The 25,108-nt window shown below is 36.5% G+C and overlaps 1 protein-coding gene across 9 annotated transcripts in view; it reads left to right on the top strand.

Annotated features, from left to right (window-relative positions):
- The window catches only part of LOC105676895 (uncharacterized), a 300,604-nt gene extending 277,610 nt beyond the window's left edge, over positions 1-22,994 (top strand). For 3 of the 9 annotated variants that reach the window (XM_067357335.1, XM_067357336.1, XM_067357337.1), the window contains 2 exons: positions 20-175; positions 16,551-21,710. In XM_067357335.1, coding sequence (XP_067213436.1) covers positions 20-175; positions 16,551-16,585 — 191 coding nt within the window. In that variant the 3' untranslated portion in view covers positions 16,586-21,710. Of the gene's footprint in view, positions 1-19; positions 7,555-11,639; positions 12,093-16,550; positions 21,711-22,004 lie in introns of those variants that run through there. The other 6 variants (XR_010890769.1, XR_010890770.1, XR_010890771.1 and 3 more) reach the window with 6 other exon arrangements.
- Positions 22,995-25,108: the final 2,114 nt, after the last annotated feature.

Genomic DNA, 25,108 nt, shown 5'->3' with positions numbered 1-25,108 from the left:
TTAAATTTCGCTCCCGCAGAGATCCCGAAACAAAGGGAGGTGCCTGACAAGGCAACAAAGTGCGAGAAAGAAGGAAAGAGAGCTCGGACACTCAACGGAATCGCGAACAGCCGAAAATTGCGGTTGAGGATCAACCCGTCTGCCCAAAATAAAGAAGTTTTCAAGAGAGAGAGAGGTAAAGGGAAGGAAGGGTCTTCGTAATCTACCTGTTCGGGCCCCACCGGCTCGTGCTTAGCGCGGACGCTTACGAGCCGAGGCGAAAAAGTGATTTCATTGAGAGAAACGGCCGCGCGTCGAACCGCGCAGTTCATTAAGATAATTTACACGTTCAGGCACCGAGCTCATCGTTCTTTTTGTCTTTTTTTTTCCTCTCTCCTGAAAGAAATACCTCGCGTGCAACTTCTCTCGACCTCGACGGGAGCTACAATCTAGCAATTCTGTGATCGCGCGCAACAATGTATCGTTGATTGTTGCGAACGAAAATGAGTGAATAATAGACGAGCGATTCGGAGAAACGATACTTCGACGAGATTTCGACGACGCAATAGATATTTTATAGTTGGAAGTTGCAGAAATTCGTGGCTCTCTGTAACTCACTCGGATTAGATATTTTTTAATTCTAAATTTGTATGACGTGCGTTAAATTTAGATTAGATTTCAATATCTAGATTTAAATCGTGTTAAAAATTTATTGAAATTTAATTGAAAGCTTTAGTAGAACAATATCACGAGCAAGAAAAATATCATTGTAGCGGAAAAGTGCAATTAAAATTTGAAAGCAGCGCTATGTGCGCGCATAGCTCTGAAATTAATATGAGTAATACTCTAACACTTTCACTGTCGGTACAGAATCAACAAGTTTCATGCGGATATAACTAGTCTAGACTGACTACAGACTAGATATAACTAGATGTAACGAGCAATATAAAAGTAATTTAAACTATTATTTAATTTAGTTTAATTTAGTTTTATTTAAACTATTATTTTTATTGTTACAAATTTTTCACTTTACACAGTCAACACACAAATTAAATGTTACATCTCAAAATTATTAATAATGCTTATAATTAGTTATTTTTCTGGAAAATTTTCTTTCCGGAAGAGAATTTCCTTTTCCCTTTGATTATTTTCTCTTTTGTAGGGGAAATTGATGGAGGGTTTCCCAATTAATAAAAAAAATAGAATAAAAAACAAAATGTCAGGATAGATATATTAACACCAGATAGTATAACTTGATGATTACGACCAATCTGTTCCGTGGTAAACGACTCTCTGCTCTCCGATTCACGCGAGCTGCTCTCGCTCGCTCGTCTTGCCGGCCAACGGCCGCCGACGCCTGGACGCCTTTTGACGTCGTGTTTTGGTTGATCGCTACGGTCTCGATCATCGCCACGAAAACACAACTCTCTCATACTTATTGGACTATGTTCTTACGCTATATTCCTACATTATACTCCTGCACTTTAATCCTTTTATATTTCGAATATAACCAATGATTTTATTTTTTCCGCAATGCGCGCACTAATTATACGTTCCTAATAACACCTACCGCACGCAACACTATTAATTTAGGGTTTCAGATATATCTGATATATACGCCGAGCTGATATATCTCTCCACTTACTTATCTCTCTACGGGGATACGTCATGTTTACTGATGAAGGAATAAACTCTCCCAACATCTAAAGGCAACGCAAGTATAAATTAACAATCTTTAGATCACAAGCAAAAACGAACGGTTCTCGTGCGTAACGCGGTATTTATTTAAACGCGTTAATAATTGCGTTGTAAACGATGTGTTTACGACGTGATGATGCAAGCGAGACACAGTGTTGTGGTTTCTGGTATTAATCGAACGGACACCTCGTTCGGCTAACGTGTAATCTAAGAAACGAGAAGGCGATGAGCCGTGAAGCGCACTTTCGTCTACAATTCCGGCATTCGATGCCTCCTCCTGCTCGTAAGACGGGTTAGCCGTCTTTACGTCAAGGTTAATGGTTTCTTCGTGCCGCTGAGAGCTTCAAATTTCAGATTTTGCCAATAATTTCTAATAAATAATAGTGATGCTTGAACGCAAACTGATATTTTGTAGCGTTTTATCGCATGTAGCACGATCATATTTATATCAAGGATATATCAGAAAACGAAGAGTAACTTGCTCGTCTCAATCAAATGTAGACTTTAAAATATGTGAATCATTATCATATATTCTAGGACAATATTTATTAAAAAACCGCTCAAAAAGTTGATTAAATAATTTTTTAAATAAATTAAGTTTTTTAAAATATAATTGTATAATTGAAACTATTGACATAAAGTTATGTCACATACTATTTATTAAAATTTATGATCGAATCTAAAATTGTTTGTTTTCCTTTTATGAAAAAAAAAACTATTTATACATTTAATTTTATTTATCAATATTTTATTGAAGTATCGATATTTCTATTTAAAATAATTATATTTGGTTTTATCTAAAAATTATAGAGTGACATAAATTTTTGAGCGATAGCAAATATTACATTTTTTTCACAAATTAAAGCGGCACGCAACTCTTCCCTAATCTTTATCTGGAATATAACGTTGCCAGACTCCCCGCAACGTTTTCACTCTAATCGCATTAATATTCCTGTTATGCATTCGTAGTTCCAGTCATCCCGCGCCCTTTATTTGCACTAGGATAAGGCCGGATGCAGTTATCAAATTTGCAGATAAGGATGCCGTGTTAGAACGGCGTTTCTCGGATTTATAATATTTGATGTAGCGGCTTTTTCGTTTTGTCAAAGTAAAAATATCGTATCATTTGCTATTGTATGATTTGAATGCAAAAACCTTTCGACCAAGGTTTTTCAGAAATAACCCCGGGTACGGGGACGACAGAAATATCCAGGTAGACAACACCATTCAACTGTTTCTATTGACGTTATTTTAGAAAAGTCTTGTAGAAAAGGCTCGTTTGTAATCCCTAAGTGGAATTTTTCGCACAAAATTCGATACGGTGAACTACCTTATACCATTTTTCTTACTTTGTTTTCTTGCTTCTATTCTAGGAAGGATTGGCGGATTTTAGACCTTTTTACTGATGGTTCACCATCAGGATTTTTACCATTATGGTAATTTTTCAAAGCCTAATCTACTGACCAAATAAATTTTCCATAGACATTAGTTTCAGGTAATAGAAAAATGTAAAACCATTAGTAAAAAGATTCCGTTTTACCATTAGTAACAAATTTCGAATCTTTCAAAGCCTAATCTAGACTTTGTCCTAAACAAACTTCCGTTTGATCATTGCTTTCCAAGAAGCAACAACAAAATGTGTGTTTAAGAGAAAGTTATATATTTTTTAACTAAAAATTGATTACTGTTTATCTTTTAAAATTATTATTGATCAATATCGACATGGAAACATGGAAAAACATTATTTCTGTCCAAATTTATTTTTTGATAGTAGAATTTAAGAATTTATAAATATATAATGTAAACTCTAGATACGATAATTATGTTGTATTTAGGGGACATGGCGGGATTCTTTATCATCTCGAAATTCCGGTCCCATTTAAAATCAATTCGTCGATGCAAACGACAACCGTCGTTGTGATGAATCAAGTGTAAGATTAAATCGTTCGTCAAATCGTCCTGTACAACGCACCGCTCTTTCAAATAACGATGACCTAAGCACTTAGTTGATTCTCGGTACGGAAGTCGAGGGCTATGGTACCAGGGCTATGGTATAAGGTTGAACGGCGAACCGTCGAATTGTAACCATCAGGGACCAAACATTACCTGCACGAGAACTAGTGATTTAAGTGTGCTGTACTCATTTATCTTTCCGGATCCATTTTTTTTTTTTTCTTGGACAGACCTTCCTTACGGATTTTCTCCAAGGATGTCGTTAACTTTATCTGCAGAAACGGAACTGTATTGTCCAAGAAAAGTTGTAAAAGTACTATCCTTGGGCTAAATTCGTTGCTTCAAAATAGATTTTCCATAGACATTAGTTTCAGGTAATAGAAAAATGTAAAAAATGTTCTAACATAACAAATTGCACTTTCTCTTTGCAATAGACACATATATCTTGTTTTTCGGAGAACCTATTTACATAAAAAAGTCATTTCTTCATATAAAGCATTATTTTATAATTTAGAAGAGATCTGAAAAATATTTACAAGGCATTAAAAACGATGAGAAACGCTAAAAAAATGTTCAATTAAAAAAATCATACGTAAAGTGGAAAAAAAACGATGTAATTACAAGACATTTTGCGTAAAATCGTATATTATTTGCATACGACCTTGATCCAATTCAAAAATCCAATTTATTTTTTGATAGTAGAATTTAAGAATTTATAAATATACATATAATGTAAACTCTAGATATGATAATTATGTTGTATTTAGAAGACATGGCTTGCGGGATTCTTTAGCATCTCGAAATTTCGGTCTCATTTAAAATCAATGCGTCGATGCAAACGACAACCGTCGTGGTGATGAATCAAGTGTAAGATTAAATTGTTCGTCAAATCGTCCTGTACAACGTACCGCTCCTCCAAATAACGATGACCTAAGCACTTGGTTGATTCTCGGTACGGAAGTCAACCAGGGCTTTGATGTTAGGTTGAACGGCGAACTGTAGCCATTAATTAGGGACCAAACATTACTTGCACGAGAACTATTGATTTATTACGCTGTATTCATTTATCTTTCCGGATCCATTTTTTTTTTCTTAAACAGATTCTTTCTTACGGATTTTTTTTCAAGGATGTCGTTAGCTTTATCTGCAGAAACGGAATTGTATTGTCCAAGAAAAGTTGTAAAAGTACTATTCTTGGGCTAAATTTGTTGCTTCAAAATAGATTTTCCATAGACATTAGTTTCAGGTAATAGAAAAATATAAAAAATGTTCTAACATAACGAATTGCACTTTCTCTTTACAATAGACACATATATCTTGTTTTTCGGAGAACCTATTTACATAAAAAAGTCATTTCTTCATATAAAGCATTATTTTATAATTTAGAAGAGATCTGAAAAATATTTACAAAGCATTAAAAACGATGAGAAACGTTAAAAAAATGTTCAATTAAAAAAGTCATACGTAAAGCGGAAAAAAACGATGTAATTACAAGACATTTTGCGTAAAATCATATATTATTTGCATACGACCTTGATCCAATTCAAAAATCCAATTTATTTTTTGATAGTAGAATTTAAGAATTTATAAATATACATATAATGTAAACTCTAGATACGATAATTATGTTGTATTTAGAAGACATGGCTTGCGGGATTCTTTAGCATCTCGAAATTTCGGTCTCATTTAAAATCAATGCGTCGATGCAAACGACAACCGTCGTGGTGATGAATCAAGTGTAAGATTAAATTGTTCGTCAAATCGTCCTGTACAACGTACCGCTCCTCCAAATAACGATGACCTAAGCACTTGGTTGATTCTCGGTATGGAAGTCAACCAGGGCTTTGATGTTAGGTTGAACGGCGAACTGTAGCCATTAATTAGGGACCAAACATTACTTGCACGAGAACTATTGATTTATTACGCTGTATTCATTTATCTTTCCGGATCCATTTTTTTTTTCTTAAACAGATTCTTTCTTACGGATTTTTTTTCAAGGATGTCGTTAGCTTTATCTGCAGAAACGGAATTGTATTGTCCAAGAAAAGTTGTAAAAGTACTATTCTTGGGCTAAATTTGTTGCTTCAAAATAGATTTTCCATAGACATTAGTTTCAGGTAATAGAAAAATATAAAAAATGTTCTAACATAACAAATTGCACTTTCTCTTTACAATAGACACATATATCTTGTTTTTCGGAGAACCTATTTACATAAAAAAGTCATTTCTTCATATAAAGCATTATTTTATAATTTAGAAGAGATCTGAAAAATATTTACAAGGCATTAAAAACGATGAGAAACGTTAAAAAAATGTTCAATTAAAAAAGTCATACGTAAAGCGGAAAAAAACGATGTAATTACAAGACATTTTGCGTAAAATCATATATTATTTGCATATGGACCTTGATCCAATTCAAAAATATCCGGGCACAGAAGTCTAAATACAGACAGAGACTTATCTTACGCGTGCTGATCCCCACATTGGAATTTCTCTGTTTACTTTGCCGCGAGTCAGCCGCTTGTAAAATCGACGCGAGTCGCAATTGCGCCAAAAATATCCGATTTCTCGGCGATGAATTGACGTTCACCGTCACGACACCATCGCCAATACGGTTGTTCTGAAAGCAGCATGGGGGGAGAGAATTCTCGGGGGATATTGACCTAGGTTCTCATAATCTGGAGCACGATAACCCCCCCTCCCCCCGTTTCTCCTTCGTTGCTCTTTTTCTCTCCCTCTCCATTCTGTCTCTCTCCTTCCCTCCCTTTCTTCTCGCCGCGAGGACGAGAATAGACGGATCATAGATGGATTATATGATGTCACGCGCATCGTAACGCGCGAAAAATCTAGTCCCTCCGAAAGCCGAAGATCTATATAGCTCATCTTGTATAACGGAACTACATAACGTTATAAAATGGTCGTAATACACACGCGTATATTTTTGTATTTTCTGCAGCACAAAAAGTCGAACTCGCCGAAACTGATTTTTATTTTATTAACTTTATATTTTCGTACTTTATCTTTCAATGTTTGAAATTTATTTTGCATTTCTCTGCACCGTCCGTATATTTTTTTTACTGTCATAGTTTGAAGTACACTGCGAGCGAGACATGATGTACAATTTACAGCTTTGATGTTCTTTTTTTTATGTTCGATCCCTAAAATAACTCGCAACTTCTGATAACGCGACTTTAACTTGGAACTGTTAGCTGCGCCTTTACGTTTCCGGGGGGGTGGCATGTACGTACCGTTATTCCCACGTGAATATCGTCGAAAGTACCCTGACTTTCCGTGCGAAAGTCTTAATCTACGATTAAAACGAAGCTGTCTTATCGAATTTTTGACAGTAATATATTCGCGCAGGAAGGAAGGGTATACTGATATGTGCTGCGCTGCAACGAGACACCAACGTTGATAGCAATAATTGCCATTATGTGATTAGCATTTGAGGCGCCGGAACGTGCATTTGCATTTTTCCCAGCCTCGTCATCGTGGTCGTGAAAAATAATTGCACATTATTGGATAAACTTACTTCGATATGCGTGCGCAAGCGGAAGTATTAAAAACAATAAATTGCATTGTAGACTCTGTTGCAAAGTTTAATACATAATTTTACATCGCGAATCGAATCATATACACACATTAACATTTGTCGCTCGCGCTATAAACCGTTAGTTGTTCACAGTGACGGTTCGTTAATTTGCGTGGCTGCACGTAAGTCTCTCTACGCGTATGAACTTTTGCATATTCCACAAACAATAATTTCAAATGTATGTTAAGCACCGGATGGACTATGCAAAAACGCCAGTGTTAAAAATGTCTATCCTGAAAGCATAAGCTTCATGCATACGTGCGCACATTACTTGACTGGCGGACGAAAACTCCAGAAGTGTCTCGATATCCTCGGCTCTACAATAGGTCAAGGTAGGCAGCATGCCTCTTCTCATTTTCCAAGCGCAAAAAAGAGTCTGCATCCCTCTCATATTCCCCTCTGCCTTCCCTGCGGAAAGACCACCAGTTAGCTCGCTCGCCGGACAGTTCCGAATTCTAGAGAATGCTTTCTCGGGCGCCCCTCTTTTCGGACTTGAGCATATGATTACGAGCGATATCATTAAAAATAACCTTTCATCAAAAGTGCTTGCGAGAGCATCACGTTCTCGTGCCCGGATATAGTTGCCCGGGAATGATCACAAAGTACCAACATTTGCATAATTAGGAATAATCACGCGAGATTAACCGTCAAGATTGTCAGTTCACGACGTGTCTTTATTAGCATATTCCTCGCGATAAAAAACGCTCGGTGTTCCTTGCATCCCTCACTCTCCCTCCTCCGCGGTCCTTTCTTCTTTCTCTTTGTTTGATCGCGTGCCGTTGCAATACTCTTCACACTTAACTGCAATCGCTGCGATTTATATCGGAATGAAGCAAGTCGAAGGAAGCTTACTGTGGTCGTACGTTATCTATCACGAATTCAATTTTATCAATCCTCACTGACAGAAATGGTTATCTGAATTTTCGGAAGAGTGAAATAGCGGTATAAACTATATCTCGTTCATCTTGAACGGCAAGGATTATGAAAATATATTTAATATAAACGTCAGCCGCTTTATTGAAGTATTGCTTTACGATGTTATGAAGAAAAAATTTATATAATCTGGACAATGATTATGTAAGAAAAATGATACGTGCACAAATGTCATTTTCGCTTATTTTTACATACAGCTTATGTCATTATTCCGTCCGACGGTTCGGTTAATCATTAGCATTCTTTCGCTCGTTGCAAAATATAATTTGTTCGATTTATTTCTGAGCATCTACTCGTACAACATAACGCATCGTTATATACTGCGCACGTGTATGTGTTATAATGACAAATTAATTACGGTTATTTTCTAGGGTGTCGTTATACGATGCCGACAAAAAGGGTCGGAAAATTACTTGCGTTGGTAAATATTAAATGAACGAGGGCTGTCAGTGCGGCTTTTTTTTAGGCACAGATAAAAGTTTACAGAAGCCGCAAACATGTGTTTACAATCTGCTCGAGCGATCGCATGAAAAGCATGACATGTCGAGATATCTTGAAGAGATTTTCCGCAAAAAAGAGAAGACCGCCGATACCGCTCAATAGAATTGCTGCTGGCTAATCTCTAAACTTCGAGCATTAGTATTACTAACTGAGCAGACTGTTATCGTTTAGGCTAATCGCCGATTAATTTTCGTCAGAGGCCCGCCGGCGCGACGCGCCGGCGAAATTCAAGATCCGATCGAAGGTCTCTCTCGTAAAGAACCTCGGACCGGCGGGCCAGGTGCGGCCCCGGACCCACGATGGGGAAAGAAAGAACCAGTTTTTTTAGGGGTCTCCTTTCTTTCAATTCGACGCGACGAAGGGCACCGTATTGGCTCGCGCGCGCGCGTTCACTCGCCGTCTCGTGTATATCGCTTTTCGCGCGCGAACAGTGGGAAAGTTACACGGTGACACTCCAATTTCGAATCTGCACGACTCGGTTCGCTGCGTTTTTCTTGCTCTCGCAGGAAGATGGGTGGTCCACGATTTATGATGACAATAATGATGAAGTAATTTAAAGCTTGGAACGAATTAATAAAGATTAATCGACATCAGTATTTTATACGCATATTACAATTATTTATCTCTAAATATTCATATACATTGCTAATTAAAGTACTAAAATACAACCAGACTAAGTTTAGATAAATTTTAAATTAAATACGTGAAAAGTTTCTTTGTTGCCTTACAGAAAGAAAATTTAGAATTTAAAATCAATAATTGCTTTATTTTTATTGTGCTTTTTTTTTATTTACAACGCAACAATCTCAATTTTGTTTTCTTCAAAACTCCTTTCGCATGATTTAATATCTATTTGTATTTTCATCGTTATAATTGATACGTTCTATTGCAACATAGAATATTTTTGATAAAAATATATTATTTTACATAGATATTACATTTTAAGCACTTCAGCGACCACCTAACTGATCATTTCTGACAGAAATTACCTGTGAGAAGTTGTCACGCAATACACGTCTTTTAAAATTTAACGGTATGATGCGGTTACTTTTTGCGCAATACCTTTTATTTACTTCGCGGAGCTTTAATGAGCCCGTTCCGAAATTAAATGGTCAGCGGAATGAGTCGATTACGGACTAATTAACCTGCCTGCGAAGCGAGATCTCCGTCGTGCATCCCTGAAATTTCTCTAATGGAATTTTACGGGAGACTGAGCAATCTTGTCGTTCATTTAGCTTTTATTGTATCTTGTGTCCAAGAATTTCCATACCTAAAACCTTTCCCTTTTCCTTTTCTAAAAAATCTGGTGAAAATCTGTAAGAATTTCACAAAGCCGGATACGCATAAAACTAAACGGATGAACGGACGAGCGGATGAGCGGACTAGCGGATGTCGACAATCGTTTTAGCCAAAAAGCCACATTTGGTACATGTTTTTCAAAAGATAATGTCGTGCTGTTTAACCTATGAAAAGTACCGCATGTCAATCATATGTCAACAAAAGAAAACATGCCTTTCTATGCTTTGTTCAGGTATGGCCTTTTTTTGAAAAAAAGTCATAAATCTTTTCGCTTTCTTTTTTATTTTATTATTTTATTATTTTATTCAGTTATTTCAGTTATTTTATTTACGACAGTTATTTATTATTTTATTTCTTTTTTATCTTTTAGTTTAAGAAACCTGTAAGGATACGGTAAGAAATCTAACAAAATTTCTTATTTTATATAGTTGCCTTATTCAAAATCGTTTCGACAATATTGCAAAAGTACCGCATGTCAATCATATGTTAACAAAAGAAAACATGCCTTTTCATGCTTTGTTCTTGTTCAGATATTGCTTTTTTTTTTAAATAAAGTCATAAATCTTTTCGCTTTCTTTTTTGTTTCGCTTATTTTATTCAGTTATTTCAGTTATTTTATGTCAGTTAGAATTAATTATTAAAGACAAATATTTAACCGTGACTGCGATAAAGAATAGAATTTTTCGCATTATAAATGCAAAATTTTTCACACACTTACTCACACATTTAATAGCAGATATAATCGATTCAAGCAATTGTTTTGCCGTACCCGAATAAACTTCGCGTTTCGGGGGGGGTTAAGTGTTAAGGGTCAGGGACCGCCGCAGTTTTAACGCTAATCGAATCGCCTGGGCGCGGCCGGCCGAAACTTCCGGAGAACGAACGACTCCTCATCTCTCCCTTCTCTCCCATCTCTGTTTCTTTTCTTCGATGCGACGCGATGCTCCGCGTCTGCATACGAAACGCGAAAGAACGGCGATGCCACACGTGTATACATGCGAATGTACGGTAGGACGCGCGCGTACATGGTAGTACGCGCAACGTATTTTTGCAGGACGCGTCGCCGCGCTCTCCTCTCGCAAAACTTTCCCTCCTCACCGATCCCATATGTCTTTCTCTCCCTCCTCTCGCCATCCGCGACTCCGCTCCGTCCTTTATCCTCGCGGAGAGGACAGCCTCTCCTTTTTATCCCTTATCCTTTATTCTTTATCCTTTATATCCCGGTCTGCCTAGGTAGGCAGACGCGAGTGCGTCCCGAATGGCATAATGCATCGCGAACTGGTTCCTTACCGACTCGCGCAGCGCGTCTCATTTTTCCCATTGGTCCCCGAATTGCGCCACGCACGGTTCCCTCTTCCTTCTTCCTCCCCCCACGTCCCCCCGCGTGCGCGTTCCCGTTCACCTTCTCTCCTCTCTCGTTCCTCGCCCCCCGCCCCTACACGCCGATCCCGCTTCCTTCCTCTCTTCCTCTCGCTCCGCGTGCGGTACCGCGCACCCGATAAAAGAGTCTAGACCGACACCTGTGTGTGTCCCGGACACAATCGCCTCTCTTTTTCCCTCGGTTCCGATCCTTCGACCCTCTCTTCCCATCTTCCCCTCTTTTCCTCTCCCCCCCCCTCTCCCCAACGCAGGCATCTCACGTCTCGGCGCACTTCCCACCTTACACCCCATTTGTTTTCTGAAGCGTCGCCCTTGGCCACCACGGACCGCCGTCGTTGCGTCAAGATGCGCTTCATCCCGGAACTGCATTTTGCATACGCGCCCGTGCGCAGCCGGACGGAAGAGTCGTTGGGACCTGTTCGAGGCCTATTCGACACGAGAGATCGGCGAAGAATGAAATTAAAAGTATGACGCTGGCGACCCATGGGAGGACCATTGCGACGATATTACGACACGCTTCGTTATCTGATGATATCCCTATATGAGGCTATAAAAACTCTCTGCAAAAAATAGATAAACATCTGTTTACACGATTTAAATATTTGATCATACGGGATGTTTGTAACATGAAGTCTTCAGTATCATCGAGTCTTCAGAAACGGGGAAAATAGAAATGCGATAATTTTTTGGTCCGATGAATTTATCGAACTTAATATTTCTCATATCTAATCGTCAAATTCTTTCAACTAAACCATGAGTAAGTAGTTCGATAATCCGAATATTAAAAATTCGATAATATTCCGTATCTAAAAATGTCGAAAGTATATATAATTATATTATCTGTGTACGTGCGATATATTTCTAATATTATCATTGATCAATTTTTATTTTACAAATATTTCAGAACAGCAAAAATTTTATAATAGAGTATATAGTATAAAAATGTTCTACAGTTTTCATTATAATTTTAAGAATACTTTGAATTTTATAATTAAACACGATAAGACATTCACTTATATAAATAATTTATGTTTTTTTCGTAAACTTTTATCTTTGAATGTTTTTAATATTCTTTATCTTTAATATTCAGATATCTATATCTCAAAGACAAATAGTACAAAAGCTGGATCGATTTTATTAAAATTCAAAGTTGATATTATATATATATAATATCATAAACAAAATGATATTTATCTTATCATACAACGCGTGTGCGATGCGTCTGTACTTTTCTAGAGAATGACGCAGATGCTTCTCCCGATCTTCATCTTCGTTTTCTCGCGAGAATTCCCACGATCGATATTTGTAAGGAGCCGACGATTGCCAATCGACTCAATGTAACCCGCAAAACTGCCACTTCCGGCGACGCAGCACAGCGATCCTTCGCTCAGCTTCGGCCGGAATAGTAAACTCCACACATTTAGCTACGCTTTTACACCACAATCCCGATTACACAACTCTTCTGTTTTGCAACCTCGAAGTTCCTCACAGAGTGCCGGGTCGCTCGCGCGAATCACATCATTTAACGAAGCAGGATGCGCCGCCAGCAGGATCAAGATCGTGGGCGATTTAATTGCCTAATTAATAGGGGGCCCCAATTACGGACCTAGATAACCGCAGCACACTTTTTAAGCGTTCTCCCCTTTGTTATAAACGCCGTATTTATTAGCCTTTTTGTTCTCTCTCAGCTTTTTGTTCCGAATCAGGCTATTTGAAGATTCTTCGTTCCACTTATTGTGTGTTCCACTTGTTACTTCTCATTTACATTTAAAATATTCCAGGATGTATACAACATATTTGAGGTTTCATGTACTTTTTTCTTCTACTATTACATTTACTAACTAGTTTTTGATGTAATAGATTCAATGATTAAAGTTAGAATAAACTTACAGTGCCGACTTGGAATAAAGTTTATCTCCCTTAACAAGTTTATTGAAATGTACATAACGTTTTGATTATAAAAATATAACAATATTCCAAATAAAGAAGAAAGAAATTTGTTTCTAATCTAATTAATTTCGATACGTTTCAAATTGTTCTTTTGAAACAATTCCCTGCACTTTACACAAACGATTACGAGAAAGTTAAATCGTTACATATTGATCAAAACAATGCAATGTACGCAACTATTGTTAAGACAGCTTTTGCGGAGGTAATCGAATGATTTTAAGCCCGGCAGAAAATTCCGAGACAGGTAGAGAATTCCTTTGTGCGAATTCCTGCGCGTCCCTTATTCGAATGTGAAACCAGTCGGCTGCTTCTGCTCTTTCTGGCATTCATTTATCCTCGTTCGTTACCGCAGCATATCTTCACGACGTAATTAAGGCATAAATTTTAACAAGGGAACGACGAACAATTTGATTTTTGATCGGAAATACCTGTCATAGCTATTTGACGTATTGACAGCATAAATACATTGTGCAAGTATTAATATAAGTGCAAATATTACTTTTTCCGCGAAAATTTTATGATTTATAACTTTTCGTAAATAATTTATTTAAATATATTCATAAGAAAAATACTAAAATATAACAAATATAAAATAAATTATGTAAAATAAAACAATCGTATCTATTTTTAACTTTTTCTCAAAGTATCAAATTTTTATATGTGTATAAATAAGTGTATAAATTTTTTATTTCAAAATATTTAAGTAAACTTTTTCTTTTCTGGTTAAAAATTAAAATTGCAATGCACGCTCTTGCATCACTTTTAATGCGTTATACACAACGCTGATTTTTCAGTAATTTTTATTCAACTTTCTAATCCTTAATACTCGGTTACAATTACATTATGTTGTCCATTGCATAAAATTACAGGCAAAACAAAACACAGACGTTTAATTGTAATTACTGTAGGAGCAATTGCATGAATATTCGATTGCGTCGCCAAGGTTTCGATTTCCGTGACAATGTATAGAAATTTATGCAACAAAGACGTAACATTGAGGCAGGGAAGAAAAAAAAATTATAGAGAGAAAACAATAATGCACACCGGAGCGGAAATATTAAGTGGCACTCGTACCACCCTTACCTTGCACGCACATCTTGGTTGCATGTCGTGTTTGTACTGAGCTTATTGCCAGATACAATCATCTTCTCAACGATGAATGCCTTACAAATTAATTAGCTGCATAATGTATAGATCTACAAGCATATAAATACGCGCGGCGCCATATATTTATTGCATGCCTTAAAAGAAATTTTGGTCTTTATCGAATTTTAAATCTGTTATCGATATTCGAAAGAAACAGACATTTCTTATTTTATTACACAAATATGTATTACATTTTTCATGACAATACTACATTTATTGTTGCATGCAACTATGTTTATTATTTGCCTAAACTTTTTTTTATCGTACTTGTTTCTCTTACAGTTATTTATTCGCCATTTTTATATTCATACACTTGCTTTGCTTTTGATAAGTGGGTGCTCGTAGAAGGAGGTGTCAAGCATTACACAAGACCGGTATTGGTCTTATTCATTATGTATGTGTCTCTGAAAGGCAGGCCATTTTTCAATACACTTTCACGCTCGACTCTCTTTTTCAGTCAGGATCGAGGTATAGAAACATATCGTGAGTCTATTAACATATAAACTTTAACGAGAGTAGCGGTGGGGTCCAATTATCTTCGGCGATGGCATTCCAGCGGACCATATCCATCCCAAAATTATAGGTTTACCGAGAACGGTTCAAGGCGCTGTTCCGTGTGCACCATCCCGCCTCGCGACTTTTAAAAACAACCACGGCTTTTAATCTCGCAACACGAGAACCATCAGTTCTCGATCGCAGATTATCGATTCAGCGAGGCGTGGAGCTCTAGGAACTATATTTTATCGATATTAAAAAATCCGAGTGTCTCTTTAAATCAGCTCTCTCCCTTTCCCCCTTTTCATCCTTCTGTCCCTTTTCTCCGTTTCTCTCTCCCTTTTGCTAATTTTTTTTTTTAGGTGTAAATAAAATGAAAATATCTTTGTCATTGTTTTAACGTTTATACTTTTTTTTTAAATTAATGATAGTTGCAAAGACTATTCAATAGTAGATATCGATATTTTTGTCTAAAATATTACAATATTAAAAATACTTTGAATGTAGCACAAGAAAAGAATATTCTTTTTTTGTTAAAAGAAGAATATAGATAAAGAGCTGCTCGGATTTTTTTTGTAGTATGAAACAATTTCGTATAATCTATCACACACAGCAGTGCTGATGAAATGTTACAAGTTTTAAATCATTTTTTATTCTGTCTCCAGATTAGATACGCTATAATTCGCTAAAGCTTTACAAACGACGCAGTAAATGCTACAAGATGTAGGCAAGAAATTTATGCTTGTGTTTGCTGTGTATAGGATAAAAAGATAAACGATATTTGATAATTTCAGCTGTGGTTATATCTAAATTAAGCGAGGTCCTCATCTTCAATCAACAATTGCTACTTTCGTCAGACTATTACGAGCTATCTCTTAATTTTTGATAACGCCCGAAAAGAGCGGGCTGTCGTCCCATGCAATTTATTATGATTAAAGAGGGTTAAAGATTAAAGAATGCAGATAATTTTGGACGCATCAACAAATCGCATATCGGATTGTTGCCATCCGCGCCGAAATTTCGTGTCCTTGTAACATTTTACAGACCACTGTAAAAGATTGACTACTGTAATCACTGAGTTCAGATAAGAGGAGGTAATTTCGGTTCAACCATGATCAGCGAACAGTACGAAATTTTGATCTTTTTGATAAGCGAGTTTCTAAAAGCAGAAACGAGGTCATCTGATTCAGTTTCTTAAATTTCCCTCATTAAGCTTTATCCTTTTATGCCTCACGAAACAGAATAATTCGAATCCAGTTAACCAATTTTACATAATATTGTATATCTTGTTGCACTTATGCTTAATGGTCTAGTTTTGTTTGCGTTAAATGTCATGCAAAAGATTAGTTTCGCTGCAACGGAATACAATTATTTCAATATATTAAAATATATTAAGATAAACACGAACAATTTATTAGTAAATTTTGAATAAAAGAAACATGACATGTATGAAAGCGATCTTTATTATATGCAAAAAAAATGACAAGAAAGCTTTGTCTATAAAAATAAGTTTTATCTTACTAGTGGTACAATATTAATACAGTACAATATTAATTTCTCAATAAAAAAAATGATTTTATTATGAATGCGAAATATTGCGTCACGACTTTTTTCTGTGTTACAGATCCGTATCACCTGCGGCATCGCATTGCGGAATGATGTAAATTAATCGTAGCTGCAAGTGTCCGAGTCACTTATCACTGCTCGCTTTCAACAGGTATCGTGCTGCGTCATGTCATTACTACCGCAAGATTATGCCGAATGCGGCTGTACGATTATCATGCTTTCGTTGAACAATTTCGAGCGGACTATCGGTAATCATCGGAACCAATATCGACTACGAGGCGTCGCGATTTCGCGTCAGTTGAGAACGCGCGGGGTTAGAGATTGAAACTTATCGATGCTTATGCGCGTATCGCGAAATTACAAGGCCGCGCCATCCACCAGTCGATCAGGCGAATTCGCTGGGTCGACCGTTGCCCGGGTCGAGCCGAAAAAGCTCCGCGTGACTGCATTCACGAGTGATAAAAACTTTCGTGGCTGAGACACTCTAATGGCTCGAATCAGAAATAGCGCGAGACAGTCCCGCGGCTGTTCTTATCTGGCCCGGTCACTTTCCAACTTTTTCACAATCGCGTAACTTTCTTTTCTGTCTTTTTTTACTTACTTTTTTCTTTTCTTTTTCCTCCTGTGCTTTACTCCGCTTTCTGCTGTAACGTTTTGCAAGGGAAAAAGAGATCGACAACTGGCTCTGAATTATTCTTATCAGGTTTTCTCTGGTCACGCGAAGTTATCTCGACGAATCTCCAGAAACACTCGCCAACTAATCGCTAGATGCGTTTAAGAAAGTGTTTTATCTCTGTGCGCGACAATCGATCGAGTTTTGCATAGTTCTTCGTCGTCAGCTCACGTGATCCTCTTTAGATTTAATCATTTACATGATCTACCTCAACCTTTTATGCTTTATCTAGGAATATTATGGTAACACGGGACGTATATATTGTAGAAAACTCTATTGCTTCAATTCTTTAATTATTCTTCACGTATTCACTTACAGAAAATTGAACTAATTTAATAAATTTAATAATTGCGATTTTTGAGATAAAATTCAGCATTTTTTATTTACAAAATTTATATGTATCAGTATTGCAAAACTGATCGAAACATTTTGCTACACAATCACAGTAATAAATGCATTTATTTTCACTTTAAAATCAAAGGGATACTTTTGTAAATTTCGTTTTTATCAGCGAGTTTTTCTCCGATGCCCGCAATTCGAAAGTGTTGGTGTTTTTTTCTCGCCTGAACGAACGCCCTAAAAACGCGTTGTGTTCTATTCGAGTCGTGCTCGCGGTCAAGATTAAAAGCTCACGTCGGATAGCCGACGAAATGACATAAGAAGTCTTACACACATTGGGCTCAGGGAACAATTTATGACTTAATAGGAAGGTCAGCTGCAAACATCGAGCGATACTGTCGTGCTGTGTGTCCTGTAATAAAACAAACTTTCTCCGGATCTTTTTATTAGTTCCGTCGCAGAAGAGGAAGGACGGTGCCGGACAGTTCCTAAACATCGTAAATCAATTTCAGAAGCGAAGCATCCCGTAACCGGGAACGTTTATAATAGCCCCAATTTGTAATTCTCAGTTCAGCATGGGCGTTCCCAGCGATCTCGTGCGATAATGGCCGCTAATTGGTATTCCAATTCGTCGGCGGTTATCACGCCAATTCGCTGAAATCTAGGTCTCGATTTGAGGGCTTTAAAGGTAATCGAATTATCGCGCAACGTCATCGCGACGCGGCCGATTCACTCTGACAAGGACATGATTGAGCATCTTGCGACAAGCTTTGCGGAATTACTGCTCGACAAATGGCTGCGAAGCGTGATGCACTACGTGCCGCAATCTTCGCGCCCGCACTTAGAGCTGCGATAAGATAGGTCGTCAAGAACCTCCTAAATGTTTAATTACCTTATCTTCGACTACTTGGTTCCCCTTGTCACTTATTAACTGTTTGCTGATAGAAAGCGAGTGAATAGCGCGCGACGAGGGGTAGGCGCTTATTTCCAAAAATCTTTCATCTAGAAATATAACTGTGTCTGCGGGAATAAAATTTATAAGACCGGCTGCGCGACTGGAATAATATTGCCAGAGTCAATCGACAAATCTCGCAAATAAAATCTACTCGAAGCGCGTGTTCGCAAACGCTTGCGTGACGTATTTCGAATCACGTATCGTGCAGAACGCCGTTTCTTCTTTGGCAATTTATCTTTTTCTTTGATTACCGAGGGTTCCAAGCTCGCACAATCTGAAACAGTGTTGAATGAACTGTAATTCTCGAGCTAACGGCGAACTTCCAGTTAAGTGTGTTTACTCGTCTCCCACCTTGCCGTTTCGCTATTCTCCGCGCGCATTTACGTTGAATTATCGACGCGCTTTTACCGCGGGGGGACTCGTGACAAAATACGAGCGAAATACGAGCCGTTTCAGATAACGCGGCGGCGGTTCAAATTGTCTTACGTGAAACGTGCAATTTTCTACGATACCGCGATACTTCGCTTCTCATTATCTCTAGGGGACGCCGGCGCCCTTGGCCCCACGAGAGGTCCCGATGCGCACCTTTCCCGCACTCTTCTCCCCTCACCCTCTGCACGTGTCTTTGTAAAGCGGCAGGTTAGGAGTCCTACGTAGAGGATTCCTAACCTGCCGACGTCCTATTGAGTAAGCAGCTCGTTACTCTTTCTTTGTCGGTCCGCATTTCCGGACCCCATTCGGTGTTGCAAAATTTTGAAGACCCTATTTCTGAGTATTTCGTCCTTCAAAGCCTTTAGCAATCTCACTGGCTCATAGGTCCGATCCTTCTACCTGACTCGTCCACTAAAAGCGACCATCGCCCACTAAAGAGAGAAGCGCCGGCGACAAGCTAGCGGGATATTGTTTCGTGATTTACGAGATGTCGCACACTAACTTGTCAAAAAAATGGTTCGTTCAGTAACAACATTCGTCCATATCCGTTATTTTTTTCCGATCTTCGATACATTTCCTCCTTTCTCTGAAAATTTTATTAATGGATGACCTACTGAAGTGACAGTTCGGGACTTCTTCTTTATTCTTTTATGATGGGCTTCCCTTTCTTCCTTCTCAGTATTTCCTTTTTTTTTCTTTCGTTTATCCTGCATCTTTTTTTTTATCGCTGTTCTCTTGAGTGAAAACACTTGTTAAATTTGGGTGTGATCGTGGAGTGTCTCGGATCCTGTAAATATCACGCACTTCTTTTTTCTTCACCGAAATTACGTACTGATGAGATCGTGTTGAGACAAGAAGTGTAAATTCTGACCACGAAAGAAGACCCCGAAAATTGATCTTTTCCATAAAGTCGCAACGATTTTATTATACGCGAAAAGGGTAGTGCAAAAAATTTATCTTATATAGTTATACAATTTGCTACTTTACTCGTAATTGTAAGAAAATTAATTTTAATGAGTTTGTCCTTCCAATTATGATTGTTAATATTATGAAACATTTTGCATATAATTACGAAATAATTAAGCGAGATAGAAAGAAAATTATGTAAGTCTTATTTTTTTTTAATTTGTCAATGGTTAAATTAAGTTGTGCAACTTTGTCCATATTTATACAATAAAATTTTACAATGTTTTAATTATGACTTTTATATATCTGCTCTTCAACTTTATCAAAGAGATTATACTGCTAGTATTACTGCATTACCACGAATTATATAATTTTTCAAAAGCAAATATATTGCGCTTGATGTGATAAATATTCCGTCGTACGCTTTAATTTTTAATTTGATAAATTATTTAATTTTTAAAACAAAATTAAACAAAATATTAATGTCTTCGTTTTATAAATACACAAAATTATCTGTTTTCTTTCTTATTCAACTCTAAAAGAATTTATAAAATTTATTGTGTGTTGTTTAGGATTTTCTATATGTTTTCTTATCTCAAATTTGATTATATTTTCGAAGTTGGCAAACATCCGCATTATCTCATGAAAATTATCTCGTGTAAATGCATATGGACCTCTACACGAATCTTACCCAGTTTAAAGTTTAAGTAAAAGACGTTAATATCGTTATCGAATTCACCTTCAAACTTTGTTAGTGTTATCTATAGATTAGCAACTCGCTCAAGCGTTATCACGTGAGAGACTCTTATTACTATCGCTACGTGAATTCGATGTATCTCTTAAGAATTTTCATCTTATGATTACATATAACTTTCTATATTTTTTTTATTTTTAATGTTCTTACGATAAAGTGTGTTTGAAATCTTATCGTGATGTAACAGTTATTTTGCGATATTGAAAAAGCCAGTGGCTAGCATCGATATCATCGAAATGATATTTTCTTAACAGACAGAATAATATGATGGTGTATGAATGTTAAATGAACTGCCACACAATATTATTTTGTAATCGAAAAATACGGAAGACAATTTTCTTTTTATATAATATTTGTTATGTCTTCATGAGAAAAATTGTTTAAAAATGACCCTAATGATGCATACTCTACATATCGCTCGACTATTCTATTATACTCGACTTTACGAATCTCAACTGAATACTTAACTCATATTTGATACATTCGCAGTTGTGATGAAATGTAAAATAAAAAACCGGTCTATCCGGTTTTGACAGAATTTTTAATCTAAATTTTATACCCGCCCTTAGTGTATAATCACCTACTCTTAACTAAACCGGACGTTTTCCTGATCTAACAGTAAGTTAAGTTTATATAACTTCGTATTTTTTTAAGAATTTGTCTAAATCTCTTTTGAAAGAAATGCTAAAGAAGCTTCACTTTCACTTCAAAGTTGGACTATCTCTTGCCTTTGTTCCTTTATTGAGAACATTTATTTTTTCCAATGTATAGAAATAAATGTGAAAAGAAAAAAATTTAAAAGAAACACAAGAAATGCAAAATTCGTATGCCTACAATGAATAGGAAACAGGAAATGAGTAAAAAGGGATTCTCCACTCTGCGGGAGGTCTCAGCACAGGGGTCTGTCAGGTCTTTTGGCATTCACTATTTTACCTATAATCTTCAGGGTTTCAGAAACGGTTAGAAAACTCTAAAGAAAATGACTAAAAGTAATTACTTGTCTTGACTTTGCAGATTTTTATTCTCATTTATCAAAATTGACAAATGACAGTCGGCACACACTTGATACATACGGATTATATTTCTTCTTGTGCGGCCAAGAACATTAAGAAACGCTTTAAAAAAATTTTTTTTTTTTTTTTTTTTTTTCAGGTTAAAATAAACATTTTCTGGGTGGTTTCTTAAAATGGAAACGACTGTTATATGGCACTATTTCCTGTGAAAGAAGTAAAAATGTGTTTTATCCTGCCGGAAGAAATATTAATTATTATGTCCAAGGAAATATTTCGTTTGATTAAAAAGTCGCTGTCGCAATTCAAATTAATATATTTTTTAATATTACTTCATGGAGAAGTGCACAAAATTATTCGATTTCGGTGTGCCGCATTTCACTTGTACTTTACGTGTACTTTTTGTAATTACGAAGTCGATTATAAACTTTCTTAATTTAAAGATTATCGCTAATAATGACGTCACCGCTGATGAATCTGCTGGATGGCGGCAGACGCTGGTTGACCTTGCGCACGCGGTCATCTGCTATACGGTTATTCACACGAAAAGAGAGGAGAGGTGTGAAGGTAGATGAAAGAAAGAAGAGATTGTAGAAGGAGGGAAATAAATTGAAAGAAGACGGCGAATCGGAGGAGGAGAAAGGGAGATAAGGGGGTACGGAGAAGGATTCGCAGAACGCGTATGCTCGAACTGACCTCCCACTATTACTATTACCCCGCGTGTCCTCTTTCTCCTGCTTATCCGCCGCCACCGCCGCCGCCGCCGCCGCCGCCGCCGCCTCCACCTTTCACTATTTTCCGTCTGAGAGCCGACCGCGGATACTTAATGCTGTCAGTCAGCGCACGGCGTGGCGAGCACGGATTAATGAATGAAAGGAATTACAATCGCCGTACGTACAGTGCCGCTACTACGAGAGAGTGCAAGAGGAGGATCCGAGAGAGTAACCAAGCGGAGAGATGGGTGGATAAGATCGCGGCTCGCCAGGGATAACGAGCAAAAGCTGATCAATCCTTTATGTAATGCTGAAAGAACCTGAGATGAATCTTTCATATAAAATGTTCCCTCTCTATCTGAAAGCAAAAAGTTTTTTTCCGATCGTTCCTCGGACGTTGGGATGTGGGGAGATGATCTTGGTACATATTGACTCTGGTTGCCAGAGGTCGTACAATTTTTCAGGCAGAATGAAAGCAATTTCATCGTAAAATGTCCAAATAACGGAAATTTCGGGAGAAATTTTACGACGTTTTGTTCGACAAACGACTTTCGAACAAAACGCTGTACAATAGAATGCGTAAAAATATGTTTTGCTTTTACTCTTACTTTATTATTTATATTTTACAGAAAAATTGTGTATCTATTTGGTAATGAAAAATAGGAACGCGTTTTATTGTTTCTGTACTATTATATATATATATATATATATATATATATATATATATACACTAGCGGATCCTGATGTCGATAATGGGGGGGAGGGGGGGGGGGTTTGACCTGCTTTAACATTTAATGCATTTTTTACCAAGATTCTTGAAACAGTAAAATTGATTTTTTTTAACTTGGAAGTTAACCCCCCCTCCCCCTAGGATCCGCCAGTGTATAGGGTTACCTCCCTCTCTCCCCCCCAGGATCGGCCAGTGTATATATACAGTGAGTGGCAGAAGTTCCGGAACGGCCAATTATCTCAGAAAAAATTGATTTATAGGAAAAATGTTTCAAATAAAAAGAGTAGGGTTTAAAGAACTCTATTAGCTGATGATATTTATTTGACCTTGGAATAACCTTGAAAAGCCCGGTCAAGATTAACATAAAAATAAATTAAATGGAAACCTCCATTTTTTATTACACATTTTTTTTGTAGCTGAAGTCGAGACGTTTTCAAAACACTTTAATAAAATATTTTTTTATTATATATATATAAGCACTTTTCCAGTTATAAGACTTGAAAGTTACAGTATTTTGACATAAAATACAAAATATCTTGTAAAACATTCAGTTTTCGGTAATCTTATCTTAATACTTTTATGCACATAATAATGAGACAAATCAATTCGTCGAAAGAAAACACATAGTTGTTTAAAAAAAAAAGTATGCAGCTGCATGTTGCAAATTACATATTTTTTCCTAGAAGCAACTATGTATGTGTTTTCTTTATACAAATTGATTCGTCTCATTATTTTGTGCATAAAAGTATTAAGGTAAGATTCTCGAAAACTGAATGTTTTACAAGATATGTTGTATTTATGTCAAAATACTATAACATTCAAGCCTTATAACTCAAAAAGTACTTATACTTAATAAAAAAATACTTTATTATAGTGTTTTAGAAAGGTCTCGACTTCAGCTATAAGAAAATGTAATAAAAAATGGGGGTTTTTGTTTAAGATTTTTATGTTGACCTTGACCACGCTTTTCAAGATCATCCCAAGGTCAAATAAATATTATCAGCTGATAGATTTCTTTAAACCCTACTCTTTTTGTTTGAAATATTTTTCCAATAAGTTAGTATTTTCTGAGATAATTGGCCGTTCTGTAACTTTTGCCACTCACTGTATAACATCAAAGAAGACGAATTCCATTGACAAACTCAGGTACGCTGTTACGGATATTATTTAACCATTTTTCAAACTGAGAAAGAGAGAGAGTGTGTGAGATTTTGGCATTTGATATTTTACCTATAATCCTCAGAAAATTATGCAAACTCCATCACTGTCACCACGACAATACCTTTGCTTTGTCCTTTTGATGGCTTTGAGAATGATCCGATTTTAGTCTCTTCTTAAACCATTATCCTTTTTTGGTTTAATTGTAAAAAGAAAACTTAAAAGTATTCGATCTTTTCTCTTTTCTCCAATATTATCTTTACACAAATAAGCTTAAGAATTCAAAGATCATAAAAAATTTAAAAAAGAAAAAGGCAATAAAGATACCGTGGTCAGTATTTATTGTTAACTGAATGGTTTTCTAACGGTTTTCTAACGGTTTTCTAACGGTTTTCAGTGGACAATATATTCAGTGGTCCCTGCAACAATAAATCTGTCTATTTTATTTATTATAGAAAGTTGTCATATATATATACATATAAACTTCGGAAAACGGAGTACACAATTTTACTTTTTCTTTAAATTTATATAACATAAAATAATTATTAATTACGTATAGAGAGCAAAAAATTAAGATATTAATTTTACTGCATTTTATTTTATCTTGGAATTATTATTAATTTATAACTCGAAAAATTTTCTTGATAAAATCTCCATATTTCTATATATGATTTTAATATCTATACATGAACATATTAGAAATATGAATTTTAATTCAGAATATAAAAAAGTCTTGGATGTCAGTTTGCAATTACCCGATCTTAAATAATGATTATTAGCCTATGTCACGTTGTTCTTCCGCATTGTTTGAACTACTTTAGACTTTAGACGCCCTAATGACAGCGCAACTTCCTCATCCATGACCGCGCGTGTTTATTATCTCTTTCTTTACATTTTGTGGCCGTGAAAATAAAGAGCTATATGTCTTATAACGTATTTTGATCTA

Source organism: Linepithema humile, chromosome 6, assembly GCF_040581485.1.
Source record: "Linepithema humile isolate Giens D197 chromosome 6, Lhum_UNIL_v1.0, whole genome shotgun sequence".
NCBI classification, from domain to species: domain Eukaryota; kingdom Metazoa; phylum Arthropoda; class Insecta; order Hymenoptera; family Formicidae; genus Linepithema; species Linepithema humile.
Note: the sequence above shows the minus strand (reverse complement) of the source record. Positions and strands in the feature narration are given on the sequence as shown.